At 36.4% G+C, this 23,299-nt stretch overlaps 1 protein-coding gene across 4 annotated transcripts in view; it reads right to left on the bottom strand.

Annotated features, from left to right (window-relative positions):
• Positions 1–23,299, bottom strand: part of LOC136287978 (aspartyl/asparaginyl beta-hydroxylase-like) — a 112,143-nt gene that overhangs the window by 14,192 nt on the left and 74,652 nt on the right. For all 4 annotated transcript variants that reach the window (XM_066180641.1, XM_066180632.1, XM_066180658.1 and 1 more), the window contains 7 exons: positions 22,229–22,317; positions 20,128–20,214; positions 16,895–17,045; positions 15,730–15,866; positions 10,485–10,583; positions 9,736–9,825; positions 6,099–6,236 (listed from right to left, as the gene is read on the bottom strand). In XM_066180641.1, coding sequence (XP_066036738.1) covers positions 6,099–6,236; positions 9,736–9,825; positions 10,485–10,583; positions 15,730–15,866; positions 16,895–17,045; positions 20,128–20,214; positions 22,229–22,317 — 791 coding nt within the window. The remainder of the gene's footprint in view (positions 1–6,098; positions 6,237–9,735; positions 9,826–10,484; positions 10,584–15,729; positions 15,867–16,894; positions 17,046–20,127; positions 20,215–22,228; positions 22,318–23,299) is intronic.

Genomic DNA, 23,299 nt, shown 5'->3' with positions numbered 1-23,299 from the left:
GAACCATTCCTGCAACTGGAAAACCACTCACATAGCCTGGAACTCCAGGTGTTGGCAGAATATTACAGAACAAAGAGGCCAAATTTAAACACACCACTTGAGTTAAAATTTATGATTTAAACCTGCAAAAAGAGTTGCTGAGATTCACTTGCATGGGTTGATGCTATTAAAAAAAAAAATACAACTTGAAATGCCAGGTGATCGTTTATGGACACAACCATTAAGAATGTGTGAGCTGCCTTGCACTTCATACATAAACACCTACAAAACAGCAGAATTAAAATTTCTCTTCTCTGCTGCCTTAGGACATTATATTTGGAGAAATCAAATAGCTTAGAAAACCTACCAATAATAAGTCATTTTAATGTTACAGCAATATAAATGGAAAACCCACAGTACAACAATGGATCTGGATAAAAGTAACTTCAATTCCCTAGCAGCTTACTTTTCTGACTAAACCGTATTTTGGGTGAATAGTTTTCATTTTTCCTTTGTGCTCTTGAACAATGCATTTCTGTAAGCCATTTTCAATCCATTTCACACTGAAATAAGCTATGGTATGTTCCCACACTATCTCCTTATATGATGAGTAAAACTCAAAAGTCTCTATAACACAGAGCAGACTAGGTGATATAAGTGCCCCCTTTTAGTCTAAAAACTTCATATGATTGTTAGCCATCCTCATGTAAATTAAACAGTTGCATTTTCCATTGAGTTTGTTTGTTTTTTTTTTTTTTTTTTTACTTAAAGGAAAAGCTGATCTGACAAAATAGGTTTATATGGCTGGATCATAAAGGCAAACTTTGGCTAGAACATGTTTTCTATAATACAGCAACTTTCTCCCACTAGAACAATTTTAGCTAGGCTAAAATGTATCAAAATATGGATTTCACTTCTCTTATTATAGTAATCTCTAACATAACAAATTGTTTTTTTCTCTCATCTATCAAAAAAAACGGGGAAGAACACTTACTTTTCCTGGTGCATTCATGTTATTCTCCCTCATTGATGGTTTCTATAATACTAATTTAACAGCTAGCATTAAGTAAACACGCAGAGAGTTCTTTTGGGGTGGGTTTTTTTGTTGTTGTTGTTTGGTTTTTTTGGTTTTGGTTTGGTTTGGTTTGGTTTTTTTTAGAATATCTTTAGAAAAATGTGGGCATACATGAGCATAACAGAAAACTGACTTTTCCAAAATATAAGGTACAAAAAAAGATTGAAAATGTCCATCTAATCAGAGATGTATACAAGAACTGTGCTGCTACTTATTCAGCACTGTGCTATCTACAAAAGGAAATGCCAGCTTGAGTACCTGGTTTTGCACTGGCTGGAGAAGAGAAAGAAAAGAATAATCTACACTCACACCAGCCTCAATTTAAAGTGATACAGAGCAAAAAACAAAACAGGAAAACTTTAAAAGATACTACAAGTTCTTCTGTACTTCCTCCAACTCCTCCTACTCCCTCAGCTGAAAAAAGGTAAGAGGGAGCATTCATCCCTGCAGACAAGATGACACATGAAGAGCACTGGTGGTCCAAGGCATTGTAGGCAGCAGCTGCTCTGTCACCTCTACCCTCTCTCAAGTGCCACAGGTTGAAGGTTAACCTATAAAGGTCAGTGTTTGTCCTTGTGTTTAAAGGCTCCCTCCTCAACATGTTAGATACAAATTTATTTGAATTCATCTCATCGATTTTGAACTAAACCTCAATGGTTTTAGACATAAATTGCTCAGAAATCAATAGGGCTTCTGTCCTGAAAATATAGACCCCCATCTGTAAAACACACTGATAGTGCTTTATAATGACCAAAAGACAGCTCCTAGGGAGAAATAAAGTGGGGAGTTCAAATACCACCCAGCCTTGGTCTCCCTGATATTACAGACTCTCAGGAATACCTTGAACAGTAAGAAAACAAAAAACCATTAAAGCATAATGATTAAGTCCAGGACTTGGACTTACAGCTCCTGGTCCAAGACTTGTTATCTGCAGAAAAAAAGTTAAATACACTTATGGCTCTGTGATACATAAGGATTCAAGCTCCAAGTTAGAGCAAAAAATTCATATTATATTTGGTGCAGTATCCTGATTACAAGTGAAAAATCAGGAGGCAACCAGCACTGGGAGCATATGTACTTGTTTGCTAGCAGCTGATTCCCATAAACCTCCATATGGCTTTTTAAATACAGTTCCTAATAACAACTGAAGTTTACAGTTGCTGTACATCTGGCAATAATGTAGATTTTATTTAAATAGAGATTTTTTAATATCGGAGGTTTTTATGTGAGACTATTATATTGAAAGTATCCTTACTCTGTGCTGTCAAACCCTTTCAATGTGTGGTTATAAATGACACAGGAAGAGATTAAGAGGTTGCTACCCTTCGTGTGAGGCATAACTACTGCCCACACATCCATTTTAATCCACTGAACTATAAAATACAGTCGTGGTGAAGAGTTTAATGTACTTCACTTTGTTATTGACACAGAGGAGGAAAGCATTAACAATCAGTTACCACATCTCCACTGGGTAACGCTGATAACCTCCAAGCAAGGGGCAGTGTTTTAAACTGCTCAAAATAGATTCCTTGCACCCATCCAATCACACACAGAGCTTAAACATTTGTATGCATCATCTTTGCTCTTTTCAACACAAGTCTCCCCCAAAGTATCCAACCACACTTTAAATACACATTTCAATTTAATTTCTCCCTTGCCTATGAATCTTTAGCTATTATTACCTAAACCATTAAGGCCCAGATATCAGCCTATGGAAAACTATAAAGATATGTGCTGTTGCCAATACTTTCATTGTCTCTCTGCACTTTCCTTGCTGTACTTGAAACGTCAATTAATAAAATCTAAGCAATCAGAGAAAAGCAACAATACAAGATCTGCTTTAATCAGTCAGCTATTCACTGTAGTAAATTATGGGCAAAGCATTGTCTGGGTCCTTTCCAAAAGTCAAAGGACACAACATGCAGAAAGGACAAAGTTACTTAAGTCATTGACTATATATTAATTTCAGACCAGTGAAAAGTCCCTAGGATCCAACACCATTCTATCTCTTTTATTATTTTTACATGAGCACTCGAATAGAATAATATGCTATAAATGAGGTTCTACAGAAGGTACTGGAGAAAGATGCAATGACTCAGTGTGACTGGCTGAGGAAAGCTAATCGTCCTGAGGGAAAAGGATGGGTTTTCAAAGATGAAAGTAAGGTTTCCTTTCAGCTGAGGACAAAAGAGGAACAATTTCTTGAATTCCCGGATCCAAACACCTAAAATACTGTAAATCAGAGATGTTAGCAGAACATCTCTGCATAAATCACTCACCGAACCCTTCCTAATAAAAAGGTTTATATTTTCTTCTCCCTGAGAAATCAGGTGCCTCTCTCCATTCTTTCAAGGAAAAACATTAAGCCCCAGTGAGCTGCAGAGAGATTCAAAAACTCACTTCCCTTCAGCACAGTTCCACTAATTTAGATAGACCATATTCTGAGAAATGTTACTGAAATATTCTCAGTCTTCCTCACCTCCCTACCCCCCCAAAAAAGCCCAAACCAAACCCCTCTCCCTAAAGACATCCAGGCAAGCAGGTAATATTAAAATAGGCAAAATATGAGATTGTCTTTTTTTAACCTTACCCACCAGGAAGTTAGGCATCAGGACCCATTTTTGAAGTAAAGCAGTAGGACAGTTAACACCAGAAAAGGAGACATGCCATGCTTAGACAGTTCTTTAGCACTGTAAAAATGAATCATCCTGTGGAAATACCCCTTTTTTTCACTTGCAAACAAGGCCACTGGCACGGACAGTATGTCTCATGTCCATATGATTACAGCCAGTTAAGCTGAATGCCCCTCAGAAGGAAGTTATTAAACTGAGAATACTGAAAAAAGACAATTTTCTCTTTAGGCTTCCTGTGGAAAAAGCAAGGCAATGTCAAAATTCATATCTCCATCTCTAGGCCCAACAAACTAGATGACCCTTTAAAAGAAAATCAAGCCAGGTCTGTGCTATAAGATGCCACTGACCACAGCTGTGCTGGTTAATGGATTGAACCAGAGAGAGTTCAGCTTTACTACTGCCCCAGCCCCAAATAAATGCTCAGTTAGCATTATTAAGATACCAAGTTATTGAAAATAGTTCATTCCCATTTAACAAGCAGTGAAACTCAGAGGGAGGGTCAGGGCCTCCAGTGCTGTGTTCAGTATACATCCATATTGAATTCTACCAGAGCAATTTGGAAGCATTTCCCACATTTCCCACACAGACATAAGAGGAGTGTAATGAAATGAAGCAGTAGGACATAACTGTTGATTGTTTTTTGCTCTGTGAGATGGGGAAATAATTTTTTTTAAACTAAACCATGTACAGAAGTTGGAGTACTTCAGAAATTAGAAAACTAATTTTTTGCTACTCCTGAAGAATACTACTTCTAGTCTTGCTTGCAGCATTGTATGTAATTCGAATCAAACCTGCTCTCCTTCAAAAGCACTTTCTTGAGTTACAAAAAAACAGTACAAATATTTGTCCTGATGCATATAACTACATTTTGGCTTTGTACTTTAAACTGCGAGTGTTATCTTTAAGAATTTAAATCTTACCACTCCCCAGTTATGATACCTGTTCAAGTAAATTACCAGTCACACTTTAATCTAGATTCCCTGACATATTGCTAATAAAACAGCTAAAACATATACCACCAAATGACTGGAATGAAAAGGTATTATTGAATTCCAGAGAGGCAGTTGTACTGTGGAGGTCAGGGGTGAATTTTTATTTTTTGCTGGTTTCCTGAGCAGCTCTTCTAGGAGCCACTCAATACACTGATCCAAACCAAGGCCTCCATATACAGCCTGATTCATCTGAAAAAAAAAACCCCAAACCTTCAAGGTGAACCTCTGGCCATTTTATAACTGAATTCTTTCACCCTTCAAAGCTGACTCATGCCAAGGGTGAATGGATCATTACCTTCAGTGACATAGGAACTTGAAAAGTTTACATGTAAGGAACTGTAAAACAACACTGCATATAGCTCTAAAACACCAAACAAATAATATACATATTTCCTTTTTGTTTGACAGAAACACATTAAGAAGTTCCCAGGTTCTCCATATCTTTTATGGCAAGAAGCATCCCTTCCCACATATACCTCAAGAATTAGTTCAGTATAAGCACATTTCATGTGCTAGTCCATAAAGCTCACTGCTTTTTGGTGTGGCTGAGATTACATTTGAGAATCACATTTGAATCTAAATTTCTAGCCTTATTTTTCTTGCCATCAAAACCATAAAAAAGAGCAATCTTCCTTTTTAAACTTGTATTTTTCTTGAAATAACCATCCTTTCATAGTGTTTTTTTAACATGCTATGTAACTAAGTATAAAGAAACAACCACTCTGAAGGAATTTGTTCCTTACAAATGTACTTTCTTGGGTTTAAATTATTTATCCATAATGGCTTCTCTAAACCACATACCAATAATTGAAACATACAGGAAAAAAAAGGCTCTTCCTAATTTTTTAATTTTTCAGGAATTATTATTAGAATCATAATAAATTAATAAAAATTGGAATTTTGGAAATAAAAGCTATTGTTATGAACACTTACCACACTACCTGCTTTGTATTAAATAAATTTAAAAAACCTTCTAAAGAATTTAAATTCTGCATTGTTATCTTTTGTTAAATCCATCACTGGGAATCTACACTTGTTTCTCTCATGCAATTAAAAGCTTCTAAAGTCACTAAATATTACACAAGGGCTCAAAAGCACAGCCTTTCCTGACTAATTAAAAATTCACAATGGGTGTTCCAGACATTACCGAATTGTGCTGTCATTTTCCACTTGAGCTGTTACATTTGTCTACCATGCAAATTTTGTATTTATTAATAATTTCAGCCATCCAGTCTCCATTCTCAAACTTGAAAAGGTCTAAGCTTATTTTATAGTATCTTACTTAAGTGCTTAGTCTGACGGTGGTGTCTGGAATTCACAGTCAGTAGTTCTGACCTTATTGATTAGCATTTTCTCTGCTTAATAACTGAAATTATAGATGTAATTTTAATAAAAATAAAAAGAATAATGCAGCCTTACCTTTACCAGTTCTGTATATCCAGTTTCCCTTGCTGTCCACCAAGGCTGAGCTTTCAGTCCCTTGACATTATAGAGGGAGCGCTGCCAAACTGATGCAAAGTGACCTCTTTGGTATCCAAGTTCATACCACTTGTATGCCTAAAACATTGTAGTTGTTAACAATGTTAACCAAATGCCTATCAGCCAAGCTCCTACAGGAAAAAATTAACACTTTCTGGCAAGGTAGCAGACTGTCTCTTTGGGATGTTGGGGTTATTCTATTAATAAAATGTACTAATGAATACTTTAAGGACAAAAAAACCACAAACAAACAAAAATCCCCAAATAACAAAATAGATCAGTTGGCCAAGAGAGTCCAGTCCAACATTAACAAACAGGATAATCTTCTCACAACCATTCACATCAAATATGGGCCGGTAATTCATGCCCTGTCCTTGGACTTAGAATATCCAGTAGTTTCTCATCTTGGTCAATTTAATTTTCTCGGTTTCAATCCTCTCCCTACAAATGAAAGATGACTGTCTTCTGCTGCCAGTGGAGATGCTGTGATTATGAAAACAACGACTTTGCTGATCTAAAGTGTTAATTATCTAATACTTAAATGCACTTGAGTTTCTTAAAATATTTTTTGTGACACCAAAACTGATTACATGACAGAAATCTAAGTTAATACTGGACCTTTGATTGTCTTTACTCTCCCTTTGCACAACTTGTTTTACCCCTGCATAGCAGCAAAAGCAAAGAAAGAAAAAGAGATGCTTGGAAATAAAAGATCCAGCATTTGTAGTACTGTGACAAACCATATGCAGAGAAGGTTATACAGAGGTGCCTCCTTCCTGCCCAGCATGGCTGCTACAGCTGCAAGATTTCTGACAACACAATTTTTAAAAATCCTCAAATAAACAGGCAAATAAACAAACAAACCCTCCCAAAACACCACAAACTAAAACAAACAAACAAACAAACAAAACCCAAAACAAAACAAACCAAAAAAACCAGGACAGCTAAGTAGGGAAATATGAAATATGAGAATAATAATTCTCATAATAAGAGAATAATAAGAGCACAGGGACTAAAGCAGACAGCAATCCCTGCCTTGAACAGAATCTGGCCAAAGTCCTCATTGAGAGTCTGTAAATTTTCCTCAAGTTATTAAAGAATGTGGTACTCTGATCTTTATAACTTTCCCAAAGTATGGAGGAAAGTCTGCAATACATTGTTGCCTTACAGTATTTATTTAAAGTACACAAAGTAGTGTGGATGAACAGAATAACAGATCATATATAAACTGTCATCTCTTTTTCTCCCTAGAGAAGCTCAGTAAAATTGTGCATGGGTCAAAAAAACACCATCTATCACCTTTGGGTAAAACACAGCATATCTTTAAAATTTGATGTTATCTTGGTTAAATGGAAGAATTAGGATTTATAACATTTGTTTCCCAAAGTTGTAATTACCAGTGAGATATCAATAGATTGTTCATGCTGACTGCCTGCATCTATTTACAATGTCTGGAGTTAGCCCAAATGATAAGGGGAATGAATTACTTGATTCAGCCCCTGAGTGATGGTATGAATGTTGCTGCTCTTTAAACTACATCAGCTATAATTACCATGTATAATACAGTTAATCTTTATTTATTAGAAGAATTGTGCAACTTATGGAAGTTGCCTTTACCATGATGGAGTAGGGTTAGGCTGCCTCACTCATCCTTTCTATTCCTAAGACTCTGTGAGGAATATTTCTTTCCTCATGCAGTTCTTGGCAGTGGAACATGGACAGCTACAACAGTGTAGCTCTCTTTTCCAGGACAGAAATTGTTTGAGAAGCACTCAGTTTATACATTGTATATACTGTATGAAGAATGCTTTGTTTTGTAATAATTTCCATGGTTTTAATTTTTTTCTTAAGCCAATATGGCATTTTATCAAATCATGGTTGGAAAGAGCATACTCAATACTGTTTCCCTAACACTTCCCAAGGCCACATTCATAACTCCTAATTTAGCTCTAACAGATGAGTATCTCCCTTCAACAAACCTTCAGTGATAGCAATTTCACATGCAACTTAAATATTGATCTGTTTCCTTGATTAAATCTGGAAATTCAGCAAGTCTAGCAAGGTCAGTGACAAAAATATAGCTGAACAGTGAACTTTCCACTGATAAATTTGGAAGTGTCCTCTATCCCAAAAAGTGTCTTTGTCATTAATTAAACTTTTTCTACAGCAGATTTTGCCATTAACTCCATAAACATTAATTCATAATTATCCTGGGGTTAGAGATGATGTAACTTAATTACATCTGTGTGGTATCTTTAGTCAAACATGACAATGGGATGTTCTAAGCTCAGCAACTCAACCCAGAATGTCCCATGGAAATGTACAGGGATTTGAGAGAAGGAGAAAGAGCTGGATAGAGTGTGAAAGCAGACACTGTGTGTGTGTGTATGTGTCTGTGTGTGCATGTGTTTCTAAGTAAAATGAGGTAAACTAATTCTCATTCTAAATGAACAATTAAAAAAAAATCTCATTGGAAGAGTATTGCAGGGAAGGCAATCTAAGTTAAAATTCAGATATTACATTTCACTGTTCTAGATCCACTGTATGTATAAGGTATTGTAATAAAAGTTCCATGGATTATTAAAAAAAAAGCTAACCTGATGAACTAGGCTTGAGAAAGTTCACATACAGAGGCTTCACCACAGTTCATACAGGAGAACCACCTACTGACTGGGCCACAGTACTAGAGGTCAGCATTTTTTACAGGTTTTTAGGTATTAATATTACACACATTACTAACTAAGTAACTAAAAGGCAGTGATTTTCATGGCTATTAGAACTCTGATTTTTAATGCTTACTCTTTTCATTTTTCCCACCTAGGAAGTGGAATGCTTTTCTTCTTTTTTTCTGTTGTTTTTAAATTTATGCCCATATTAAAGTTCATGACTAATCAGAGTCTTCAAAAAAAGTCCTTTACTCCCCTACCATGACTGTAGTGGTAATTCATACATTTAAATTTCACTTTTAAGTATAATTTGATTTCAAATAAACAAAAGAGAAACTCTTATGGCTTCCACTGTCATATGTTTGTTTTTGTTGGCCACTCAACAGATACATAGTACAAATTTCTGTTTTCCTGATTGATTTGTTAATTTAGTTATTGAAAAAAATTCATATCTCAGCCCTCACATTCAGTCCTCTCCTGATCCTCTTTTATCACATACTCATTGGTCCTTTTTCCTTGGAAAGAATGAAGACTTAAAAAAACACTGTTATGCAAGAACTTCTATACATAACGTAACTGATTCTTTTAACTCTTATTAAAATCTGTGTTGTGATATAAACAGAAAATGGATTCTAGAAACATTTAAAATTATTTTAAATTTTTAGTCCCTTGCTTCAAGCTGCCCTATGCGAGCTTAAACATTTTAAGCTAAATCTAAAGCAAGAGATGCTAAGAGATTGTACTGTAATGGCTACAACATATTTTTTGCTGTTGATCACCTTGACTTCTACACATGCATGCTGGATTGTTGCTGCAATCAGACAACATTAAGCCCATCATTAAATGCTTTTCTGGATTCTGCAGCCACACAGAGATTTAGATTTTAAAGCAAGAATATGTTAAGCATGTACCTCTTTGTCTCCCATTCTCTGTAACGCATCACCCAGATGAAAATAAAAACGTCCATCATCTGTGCCAGGGTCACCAGATTCCAGTCCTTCCTAAAAATAAATAAATAAATAAATAAAATGAAAGGTATAAGAAAACTTCAATAGGACTTCTAAAGGGTCCATCTGACTGCTGTAAATAGTCTGTCAATCCTATGCAAGAGACAGGCTATGAAATTAGGTAGGATATGTAACCATCATATTAACCTGCAACTTAAGCTGAATGAATACAATATGTCAGTAGAAAGTCACTGAGAAATGCTACCAGTTTTCCAAATCCCACAGGCTCTCCCCTCAGTCTCTCCAAGACAGAGGCATATTCAGAGATGGATACTTTCCCCTGACCCTATAAACATATACACAATAATTTTATAAAGCTGGTCAAGGTTTCATTTTGTAGTATTTCTTCCCAAACACTCAGAAGCATACGTAAGGCTTCTCTGGATCTTTCAAGAATATTTGATTTGCAGCATACTACCAACCTCAAAATAATTTGAAGCTCAGAACTCTTTGGGTCAAATACCTGATGTTTAAGAATTGATAGTTTTCAATGTACAGGTTTGCTCCAGTTCATAAGCAGTGATACACCAGTATAACTCCAACAAATAGTTTAAGCAGTGACTTGTAATTAGTACACTTCTAGTCTGACACATTTTATACGTTCCAATTCTGCTTTTTGCTAGTAGAACGTTTACTGTGGGTGAAAAAGGTACCTGTAGATAAGGTATGCTCTCTGCTATCTTGTTTTCTGCCTTCAGGATGAAGCCATAATGTACTTTGGCAAAGCCATCATTTGGAGCCAAACTAAGAACCTGTTTGAGACAAAATTAATTAAATACACCTGTATGAATCAATGCAAATTAACAAACCTGTGTACATAATACTATTTAGTAATGCAATGGTATTTTCTTTCATTATTGATTCCCAGATAAACCCTTGGCTTGTCTGTGCTTTCTTTTCCTCATTCACTTTTGTGCTTTCTCCAGACAAGCCAAACTTTGAAGTCTCAGAAGTAAAATTATTTCAACAGAAATTGCTTCACTTTTCACTTGTCTGTCCTTTTCTACACTTGTCTCTTAAGGTATAGCATGCTACATTACAGAATTAAACCCACTATTAACACTTAAGTTACTTATTCCAGGTTTGACTAATCTGAAGGAAAGCAGATACTCTTGAAAAAAATCTGCAGCAGAAACATACCTGAAATAGTTTTAAATTAGATAGATTTCCAATGGTGGCAAACTAGATTTTGCAAGAGAAAATACGTGAAGCATAATGACTACAATTTAGAAAGAAGCTGTAATGTAATGCCAGCATCATAACATGGGGATGTGCAAACCCTGGAACACCCAGGGCACTCTCAGCACAGTGGTGAACTGCAGCACTCTCTGTCTGGAACAGTGTGCACTTTTCTGGCCATGAGAAAGAAGCTAATAAAAAGTCTGCTGCAGTAGTGACTCAATGTGCTTTCACACTAGAAGGCAATGGATAAATTATTCTTGTATAGTTGTATGCTGCACTCTTTGACCAAGACCAAGCATGCTAAATTCAGCTAAAAGATTTTGTACCCTCAACAAGATTCAGATCATATCTGAGTTACAAACTGTTTCAATTTTGCACAAAAAGGAAACTCATAGACAAATGTCTGGAGATGGATAGTTCATGGGGACTGTGGAATGATTTGTGAGTACAGGGACAGCTGTAGGAAAGGATCAGAGTATGGGGGGAGTGTTTTGGGGAAAGAGGTGTGAAGCTGCCAGTCTGAATTCTGTAACATGCACCCTCAACACCAGTCATATAATTTAAGTGCATTTGGTCTGCCTCAACCGAGGGCAAAAATTAGAGAGAATGTCTTGATCCACTTTTCAGCTCTGCATTTCTATGATGTACATATTCAATATGATTTGTAGCTCTGTGCAATATCAATTACATGATTAAGTTAATCTGTTTTTACACCTCTTCTCTCCTTAAAATAAGGGCGGACAGTCTTATCAGGATAGACCCTTAGTCTGTGAGTATCATCACAGGAGCCTGGCAGGCAGTGAAATTACAGAGGCTGATATCCACTGAATGTCTAGACAGCTGGTAAATACAAAACAACAGACAGATGAGCAATTTCTCTTGCCTAAATCCATTTTGGAAGTTACTAAACTTATGCCATGGATAAAATGCCTGTATACATTGTAGTTATTTCCCTCTGCCTTTTCCAGTCACTTTCTGGCATCACTTTTCAATCAAAATAATTACAAGCAAAATTATAAGAAGTTTTACGGACTTATTTCTCTCTTTTCTCAAATCTTATGCACAACAACTACATCCAAGTAAAACCAAAAATTACAGCTATGAGGATACAAAATGTCATGAGTCAATAATAGCAGCATTTTACTTCTTTTCACAGAAAAGACTTATTATGAAGGAACAAACAATTTTAGAATCTATTGGAAGTCCATAGTCTGGGACATTATTAGGAAAAAGTACCACAGTAAGGATGAGCTTGATCCCTAGTATAAGAATACACTACGACCTTCTGCATCTTATGCCTTTTGACTACAGCATTCTGTGTATAATTATTTTGATCCAAGAATCTGTACCTGCAGGCTGAAATGAAATGACTGACAGAAATATTTATTAGCCACATAATTTCGTTACAGTTTCTTTAACTATAGGATAAAGCTATCTGATTAATTAAGACAGAATAGAATTTTCTGTATTACGGTTCATTTAAACTATGCCGAGTTGCATTAAGGAATGATCTACATTCAGAGCCCCTAAAGAGAAGCTAAGAGATACAATCAGCAGAAATTACACTGGAAGTATTTAATGTAAATTGTATTACTCTGTTGCTGTTGCTGCATGCAATATTAATTATGTTTAGAAATAAGTTTTACTGAAGTGCTCATAGCCCATTAAATACTAATCATGAATATAGAAATTAACCTCTGGGGCTATCAGTGGCTAATTAGCCAGGGCAGAGTACTGTGTTCATGTGGATATTCTGGTTTTGGTACCTGAGATAGCTCAATCAGAGCTGGCTTGTGCATGTCCCTATAATGCTGCACTGAACCATGCACACATGCCTCAGCATGGAGGCAGAAAAAGTGCTATTAGCTGAGTAACCAGTCTTACAAAGTTCTCTTTCACTGTATTTTTTTTATAATCTGTGGATGTTTGAACCAAAAATAGTTCTAATTCTACCAGGACTACTTTTAAAGTTATGTTTTCTTTGAAAACACAAATAGCTCTGAATTCTACTAGGATTACCCTTAACGTTATGTTTCCATGTCCCTAAGTGCAATATTCAGAAAAAAATGATTTAATATTAGAGGCAAAACTGAAATCCTCTCCAGCTGGACCCCATTTTCCATCTGTGGTTCAGCAAAAATTCTGGTAAACACAAACTAGAAAAGTGTATTTTGGGCAAGTTGGAAGCACCACACTATAGCTGGAAGCAAAAACCTCTCTTGGGTCTGAAGTTCAATGTTTATACACATTGCTTCTGTAGCTAAAAGAAGAATCATATATATTAAAGACTTTTAAAATGAGATGCTAAAATGTAACAAATTTGGAAAGAAATATAAGAATTGGCTGGAAAATAAGTAAACTGACTATTAAATGTAAAGCAAAAGCAAAAAGTTCTCATCCACTAGGATTCCCTAGGCTCCTATTCAGTTCCTCCTATTCAGATGATGCAAGCTTGGGTTAGTCTGGTCTGAAATGGTATGTACTGTGATCCCATGTAGGGAACAGCGCCTGTGAAGGGTTCGTCTGGTTGCATGTGCTCAGTGCATGCTTAACACAGGTCAGTAACAGTGAATTGAGATTGAAATGTTACAGCAGGAAGTAAAGAGTTTGCCTATGAATCTAGGAGATTCCCAGGAAATGGGAAATTTGGAGTTTAGGTTCCTCTGCAGAGAAGAGTGTTTAACTACATGGGAATCTTCCTGATCAACAGAAACAAGTACCACATATACAGGAACTTAGACAACCATGAATAAGGCTAGAGGGAAATCAACAAAAAGCTGAGACTTTAAGTTGATTTTTCAAAAACCATGGGAAGAGCAAGACATCTCCTTGAGGCCCTCAGAACCATGATTCAGTTTGTCCCTTTCTGTACCACACAGAGAACCTGAGCACCTATGGTAGGAGCTCAAGACCAAACACTTTCTAAATATGCATTATAACAGCTGAGCAAAGCACTCCAGAACAGGCCATGTAGCCCTAAGCAATCTGCCCAAAATCATGCAAGAAGCCTTCAGTAGAACCAAGAACCAAAGCAGGTACTCATGAGATTCTCCCTGTTTCTTCGGGTATTCTTTCTTAAAATCCTTAGTGTAAATTTATCCTGAATTACAACTAAAAATTTACATTATTGTGTTGGAATTCAGCCCGAGTAATACCTAAAATATGGACAATTCCATCATGACTTTTAAAAGAATTAATCCAAGTCTTTAAAAAAAAATTGTGTGTCCTCCTTTTACAATGACAGAACATCACTATGCTCTATTCTATTTCAGCGTAAGCGAACTGCAAACCAGAGTAATTACACTGGATAAAGAAGAATGGAAAACAATATGTTAAAAGCACACCAGTTGTATATCTGTTCTTAATCAGAGCCCTATATATTTCTTCTGAAGTATATAAAACTCAGTATCAAAGTAATTACATAGCAAATTCATGACTTTCCTCCATGTATAAAAATCCCTGCGTTTATTGAGAAATTTTAACAATTATGTTGTTTGCAACAAAACACTGAATAATTGCACAGGAAAATCTTGCCCCAAAGGAGTATGCTTCTGTCCTCTCAAATTCCTTTCAGCATGAGCACCAGGTTTGTTTAATAAATTCTATTTTTGAAAGCCAGTATTTCCAATCCTCTGAGAAATTCTGACAGCAAGCCAGAAATTATCGGACAGAAAAGTTTTATGGAAGGGCCTAAAACGTAGCCAAAGTGGCAAAGCAAACATTATTCTGGCAACATCTGAGACTACCAGAGAAGCTTGAGGGAAAAAAAATGGTATTCCTAGTGTTTGGGTTCTCCTTCCAACCATGTGATTGAACATCCTCCTTCTCTTTGAGAAGCTATCAGAGATGAGAATCTCTTCAACCTCGCAGATGTGAAGGACGGAAAATTGGGCCTTTATTCTCAGGAGGTGGCACTAATCCTGCTGATCCCTTTCCAGCCTCCATAACCAGACAATTACCAAGCCTGTCCTACACAAGCACCACGAGTGTGCCAACATCAACAAGACCATTCCTGGTCAGGTGTGACAATTTGTGCTCTACCAATGATGTCAGATTCCACATCTGTCAGACAGTTTCCAGATGTTACCAGGGTTTCTAGATCATGGGAGCAGAGTGGCCTTTCCTGGCAGCAAAGTCTCCCCAGCCAGATAACCATAGTATAAGACAAAAATATAAATCTAATGAATTGTCCACACTACAAACATCATGAAAGAAAAACAGATTTTAAGCTCCTTATAAAAAGATGAAAAAAGTAAGGTTAAATAGCTTTGTAAGTACAGATCTACTTGATCACATGGTTAGAGATGCTGTTCCTGTGAAGAAACTGGCTTACTTCTGCTTTCCTTGTCTTGAAGACTGGTTTTCCTTTTTTATAGCATGCATTACATATTACACGTTACATACAACACATCTAGATGTGCTGTCAATATATTCCAAACCTAACTACCAGAAGGTAGAAGAGTTAAATTATTATTAAGCATATGGAAATAATCTGCATTCTCCTGTTCATGAGGAAAAACTTAGCATGACACTATCAGAAAATATAAATTAAAATTAGATCATAACTGCACTAGAAAAAAACCCCCTTTATCTGTATTAACCCTCCAAAATCTCACATGTGACATATATAACAACTAAAAAAGTTTAAATCGATCAATCTTTGAAATGAACATAGGAACGTAAGCAATAGTTTTCCTTGGCGGAATGGAAACTCACCTCTTCGTATATTTTCTTAGCATTGCTGTTATCTCCTATCAAGAGGTAACCAACACCAAGGTCATTCTTGAATGAAGTCTCACCAGGAAACAGCTGAACTAATTTCTGCAGAGTAACCAGGGAACCCCTCATGCGACCTGATTAGATTGAACAACACTGAATTACAAGCACAGATATAAGAAACAGTAGCAAGACATTTACACAACATCTAAGGAAACACAAATCAGAGGCAAGTGGTCCACTTTCACTGACAATCAAGAAGGAGAACCTGGAAAAACTTGGACAGACAAGAGCACATTCAGCTGCCTGGCTCTCTCTGTGGGTGTAGCTGTACCAGGAATATTTCAGGGAATCACTGCAATCACGCAGTGTTATGGCAGCCTCTTGTGGAGAACCCTTCACAGTGCAGAAGTAACATAATTTAAGCTTTGGTTGCTCTATCATACACAGATAGCAAAGCACTGGACAAAACTAAGTCAACATATCCTAATAAACTTCACCTTAATTAAGTAAACTAAATTAATGTCTAGTGTTACATAATAGCTCTACTCTACTTCCATTATGAAGTTGATCATGCTTTATCTGCTTAAAATTAAGCGTGTCCCTTGACTTCCTAAATGAGATCTTGCTAAGGAAAAGCTAGATCAAAACAACTTGATATTAAAAATCCAACTCATGGGAACAGAACTCTTGATTGTGCCTCATATTCTAATCATCACTTCTCACACATCACAGAATTGAGATCTAAAACTAGAATCTAAACCTAAATCTTGGGGCTGTTTTCCCCATGTTCAATTCCATTCTTCTCTATGTTTACTGAAAGCTTATTCTGAGTATGTTCACTCTGCTTATGCCAGTAGTTTCCTCTTGATTTTCTTCAGCTTCAGTAGAAAAAGAAAAGTTTCTTTTTTGTTGGTCAATAAAAATTTTTGACCACTTAATCATCATAGCTTCTCACAGCATCTACTGTGATGCTTTCTACAGGCACTATTATCCTAAATAATAGACACTAGTTTAAATAATGTAAAACTGGTTTTCACTTGATACCAGAATCACAAGCCCAACCAAAAATCCAACGGAATTGTCACTTTTAAATCCAATAGTGATGTCTTGAAATCCTTGCTCAGACAACTTCTGTGTTTTTTATACCATCCTCAAAACTTACCAAGGAACTGCTGCCTGTCTGCTTCTCGCTTCAAGCTCAGTTTTATCAGGTCTGAAGGGACATTTGGCAGACTAACCACCTCATCATAAGTGTTGATGGCTTGTTGCAGCATCTCATTGCTTCTCATTTTCTCAGCTAAGTCATCTTCAGACTAGAAAGAACAACAAAACCATTACTAGAACACCTAATAATCCTTTAGTCTTAAAACCAACTATTTACTTACCAGGCAAACTATGCAATTGTTAGACTATGGGCTGTGCTTTATGGAAAAAATCTTGTTACTTACAAACTGTTTGAAAGGAGAAGTACGAGAAAATTTGCACCTAAAACATACATTAACACAGATTTTTTATTAATATTTGTAGAATTCATAATTTCTGCTTTCAAAAGCACTCTGTTTTAATAACACAGAAGAAAGGCAAATTTTGCCTACAGACTATATGTATACTAAGCCTCACTCTGGAAGCAATACACAGATCAAAAAACACCAACATTTTCATCTATTCTGACAAATTTATTTACACTCTTCCTTGCAAAATGAATTAGGAATTGCCTTTTGCCGTGCATATGTTGATAGAATATGTACCCTACAATTCCTTCAAAACTTAAACTTGTTCATCAAATTCAGAAGCAGACTAAAGGGTATATGAGCTCTCCACAGTGAAATTACAGCTTCAATGAATCTAACAGAAGCTATCACTGACCTCACCTGTGGTAAGGCATGTTCAGTCTTTGCTTCCATAGCTGAAAAAGACTGTCTCAAATGCAGAATTTTTACTTAGAATGCTTATTTAGAATTGTTTATGTAAATGCACGCATTTTCCCACGCTTAATGCATTTTTCTCAAATACTTCTATATTTATTGGCTTATGTTCTTTCTTAAAGACAAGAGTCACGGCAGATGTATCACAAGCATGATGGTGCAAAAGCTGTTGTTGATCTATTTAAATTCACTGCTGCATCAAAGACACACATTAAATGAAATTGCTTCAACTGTGTTATCTGTATATGTTATGGCAAGTATCTGAAATAATTTTGCACTTCTGTCCTTTATATTTTTTCCTTGATTTGCTTTAAACTTAATATTGGAAATACCAAAAATTATGTTTACTCAATCAAACAGCTCATCAAGCAGCTTTCAGAGACAACTTCAGATATCAGTTTTAAGCAATAACTATTTTTTAATGTAAATTCACTATGACATTTATTTCTCCTTTTTTCAAAAGAATCACAGGGATGTCTAAGATCAGACAATGTGTCAGTCAATCCTCACACAGGGCAAAGAATATTAAAGATATATAACAAAGAAGCAAAAATTGTCAGCATAAAGTGTGCATAACTTCACCAGTATAAATTATATAAGGAGGTTAAAAACCTATCTATTGTTCTTTTCAGCTGTAAAGATACTAATGAATTTTGTAGAGTATCATTTTATCTGGTTCAAGTGTAATTCAGACATCAAATAAGAATTGCTCATATTTCTGAAAAAACACACCAATAATGAAATATTTTGCAGAATTTTTTTGGAAAACAGTTGCCTTTTAAAGCCGTTGAAAGATCCAGAAAAGAAAATTAATCCTCCTGTCTTAAATAAAAACTGAATCTACAAAATTAGCATGTAATGTTGGTTCATGCTTCAAAAAAATGGAGAAGTACACTTTTGTTGTGAATTCCTGACCTTCTTTACCTTTAACCTTCAAGACCTTTAACCTTATCCTTTGCAGTTTTAGTTAGTGATGAGAAATAGCAAATTTAATTGAGTTTTGTTGGTATGAATATCCATTTAAAAATAATACTGTGTTACAATGCAAATCTTAATAATTCATCTGTCTGACGCCCATGGTTTTCCTATTCCTTCACACAGCTTGAACTTACACATACTGGGTTCAATAAAATTATCATTGGTAATACTAATATAACTGTTCAGTAAAATAACTAGTATGAACCTTCAAAGGCTACAGAAAATAATTTACCATTGTTTTTACATACTCCCAGAAAATGCATCTAATTATTTCTTCAGATCTTGGTCTATATTGACTGTTCACAGATTCCTAAAGTAGTAGTAAGCGACTACAAATTGCAGGAAATGGACAAATGAAGTTGGGTCACTAAGATGGGAATTCTGAATGAGAATAAATTTCACAACTGGCTGCAGTGATCTGCCCTTCTCCCTAAAGCCATTGAGGAGGCAGGAAGCATTCTCTGTTAGATATAATGAGTAGATTTGTAGAAACTGGTAAATATTAGAAGCGTAAGTTCACAGAGATAAGTTCATCAAGTGTATGAACAAAGTGGTCTCCTACTGTAAAGAGGCAAAGAGTTCAGCAGACTGTCGCCACAGAGAGCACTGAAGCATTTGGTCTGCTGTGTATCAAGTGCTTGTGTGATAGATTTTTGGATAATCACAGCTTTGGTTTATAATGACTATTATTAACCAAGTGGACACTGGTTGTGACTCCAAGGTCCGCATCAATCATCTAACAGCACTATTCCTTCCTACAGTGAGGGCTTCACTTTGTTCATCCTGATTAACATGAGTTCAAGGAGTATTTTGTTACTCCTAGTGCAGCAGGATTATCCTACTTTTTAGGAGAATTCAAAGCTTATTCCCTTTAGAGACATCTCAACACAGCCCAGAACTATTATAAATGCAGAGATTATTTTCTGACGCCTTCTGGGTTTTGGTTTGTTTTTTGAAGGGAAACACCTGAAACATAATTCATTCCACAAGTAAAGCTAATCAAGCCTCCTTGCCTGAGAATTTGTGTTCCTTTATCCTTTAACTCTTTTCTCTAAATACTCCAAATCCTCTTCTCTATTCCCACTAGAGCAAAAAGCAGCATTTATCCCAGGCTGACAGATGTGTTGATTACCAGCTACAGCAAATAGTATGTAACAGGTAGATTCTGCCTGTTGCTCCTGCACTGGGCCATTAGTTACTTATTATCTGTTGCCATTCACCTGACAGCTCTCCTGAGATCTACAGGATGTACCTTTTGTTTTTTTTTAATTTACAATACCTTCCACTGAAGTTCCACAAAAGCTGCCAGAGTAATTGGGGAAGGACAGTTGACAAAAACCAATACACTATGACAGATCACACGATTCTTTTTTTACCTAGGAAACTTCCATAAATTAATAAATTAATTCTGACTGGTGTTTATAACTCTAATGGTAAAACAAAGTGTTTATTTTAGCTTTTTTCAGCACCTATCACTTTGTTTTCTAAGTACCTGTGCCTTCCCGTATCTTGCTCGAGGACTTTGTGGATATTGATTCACTAATGCTTCAAAGGCCCTTAGAGCTTCTTCAACTTTTCCCTGAAAAGCAGAGATATTTGTCAGCAATTCTCTCTAATAAAAATGCTGAGGGGTGCAGGACCTAATAACACATTAGTTTCACAATTAAAGAACAAACACAAAACAATGCAGACTGAATCAACAGCTTTTCCTCATGCTTTTGTAGCGATTGTCTTTTTAAGAGAAGTTAGTTGTCATTATTTATGAAACAATACAATCTACTTTCCATGGTTAAAATGAATAACTTGGTTTTTCATACTTTACTCCCTTTCCCTTTGTTGACTGGATAAAACACTTAGATGAAAATAACCTGTCTGTATAAAAAAAGTAAAGATCTTACTGCTAATAACAAATTCCAGACAAGAAATAAGAGAGAATAGGAAGAAACTTCCAGACATAGGTGGAAATTTTCCCTCTGCATACCTCTCATGATGAACAGTATCATAACTACTGTTCTTCTAAAGGAAATACTGTAGACTCATCCATAATGTTTGGCTGTTTCCTCCAAGTTTTTTGCATGACAACATCCCTCAGGACATCTCACACAAGTCCAAATGTAACTGGCATTCTCATGATGGATGTTGATCTCGTGATGGACATTGTCTAGCAAGTACAGATGGAAGCTGAGAAGAACTAACCCCACTGTTAAACAGGGACTGGTTTTAACAGCTAAGCACTGCTTGGCAATATTGGCAATAGACCTTGCTGCCACTCCCACCTCTTTACAGCTTTATAAATGAGTTAGATGTGTATAAATTATACACAACTGCCTTGCTATCTTCAAGATTTCACACGTCTGATTTGTTCCTAAATTTATCCTGATTCCTACATGACGTGCACGACTATCTGTAACTTACCAAGAGATACAGTAGGAAAAGACAGTCATCAAGCTGACCCTCCAGGCTCATCAAATGTTTCTATTATGCCTATTTCTGATCAACCAACTGCTTAAGTAACAAGAAGCATGAAAATTCACTTTTTTGTTTATGTATTCTAACATGTAAAGAAGGCTTCTAGGGAGGAACAGCAGCAGTGGTAGCCAGAGGTTACTGCTCCCTATGCAATAGCCCTCCAGTCCCATCACAGACCCACCAGAACTCTGGGGCTGCACAGACGGCAAGATAAAGTCAAAACTGCACAGTATGTCTTGAAAACCAAGAATAATCCTGCATCTGCAATGATCAAATTGGTTTTTATTTTACTATACTGGAAGTAGTATATCTCACTGCTTATCCACTTCAAATCTAGGGTACAACAAAGACCTGCAGTTGTTCTTTATGTGCTAGGCCTGTCTGTGACACATATCAGAGTTTTAACAATAACTACATTCAAAAAAACTTAAAAGTATATAATTTTTAACTGCCACAGTCTTGCTTTACTATTTAATCTCCCATTTGGAAAAGGGACATCTCTGCAAATAGAGATGACTGAAGGGTTTGAGGGGTTTTTTGTTTGTTTTTCATGGTCAAGTTTTAAATTCAGAACTACCCAACCTGACTGATTGACGTTAAGATCCTGCTGCCCCTGGTGAGAAGCAGGAACATCTGTTTTGTCCTCCAAGCAGCTGTACAGCAGCAGAGGCACTCCCAGGACACCGAATCTCAACAGAAACAATATCTACATCAATGATCCACACCCAATGCTCACAAGGCATCAGAGCACTTACTGAGAGATCCCTGCTAACACACACAAAGTTTTCTAGTAGCACTTGACTTCAGCAGTCTACTGGACAAGAGTGATAGGACAGAACTAACCCTGTTCTTACATGTGATCCATTTAAGCACAAATTCAATGATTAAGCTACATATTTTCAAGGTTAACTGTGAGCAAACACACATGAACAGACATACGCTTAGAATTTTAAACCAATTAATATAAACAGAAATTAAACTTGAGGGACAAATATGGACTGAATATTTCAAAAAGTTAATATCCCAAAAAGTAGTCTAAAATTAATTTTCCCTTTTCCCAAGTTTTTAGTTTATTCATTTTTTGTCCACCATCTACAGTCCTGAGTGAAGCATTTAAAACTTACTTTTTTACGTAGTTTTTCTGCAGCATCTAGTTCAGCTTTAATGGTCTTATCAAACTTGTTTAAGAGCTTTGGCTTCTTCTTCTTTTTAGCTAGAAGATTTAACAAACACACAGTTCATTACTTCTTTCGTATTTCAATTGCCTGGAGTAACACTTAGCTAGGGACTGTGCTGGCAAAGTCCATAATTTTCAAACAAAGCAGTCTCAAATTATACTGAAAAGAAACTGATTTCTTGCTTATAACAATCACAAACTCCTATATGAAAAAAGCAAACTTCAGTCATTCCAATTGAGTAACTTGGCAGTTAAGTTCAGAATAAAGCATTTTTCATCACATTACAGTAAAGGATGTTTTCCCAAGTGGTTCAATTGACAAGGAAGAGCAAAGGGAATTGTTATTTTTCTACATTTATGGTATTATGAAAACCATGATCATCAGGGCATAGTAGTCATTTCCAGAAGTTGTGACTACATATGTCTGCTTTGCCTAGAGCAATTACTGAGGCTGTGTGCAGTTCTGGGCTCCTCAGAGCAAGAGAGACATGGAACTCCTGGAGTAGGTCCAGTGGAGGGCAACAAAGATGATTAAGGGACTGGAGCATTTCTTTTGAGAAAAGCCTGAGGGAGCTGGTCCTATTCAGCCTCAAGAAAAGATGACTGAGAGGGGACCTCATTAATGTGTATAAATATTTTAAGAGTAGGTGACAAGAGGATGGAGCCAGGCTCTTCTCTCAGTGCTGCCAAGCAATAGGACAAGAGGAAAACAGGCAGAAACTAATGCACGGGAAGTTCCACCTGAACATGAGGAAGAACTCCTTTACTGTGCTGGTCACCAAGCACTGGAACAGATTGCCCAAAGACATTGCAGCATCTCCCTCACTGGAGATATTCAAGAACTGTCTGGATGCAATCCTGTGCCATGTGCCATCGGATGACCCTGCTTGAGCAGGAAGATTGGACCAGACCACCCACTGTGGTCTCTTCAAACCTTACTCATTCTGTGATTAGATGGGTTCAGAGAAATCATAGTTACTCAGGTTAGGAGGGACCCAAAAAGTCAAGTACTTGACCT

Source organism: Chamaea fasciata, unplaced genomic scaffold (assembly GCF_029207755.1).
Source record: "Chamaea fasciata isolate MVZ Bird 193981 ecotype frontalis unplaced genomic scaffold, bChaFas1.0.hap1 SCAF_1, whole genome shotgun sequence".
NCBI lineage: Eukaryota > Metazoa > Chordata > Aves > Passeriformes > Sylviidae > Chamaea > Chamaea fasciata.
Note: the sequence above shows the minus strand (reverse complement) of the source record. Positions and strands in the feature narration are given on the sequence as shown.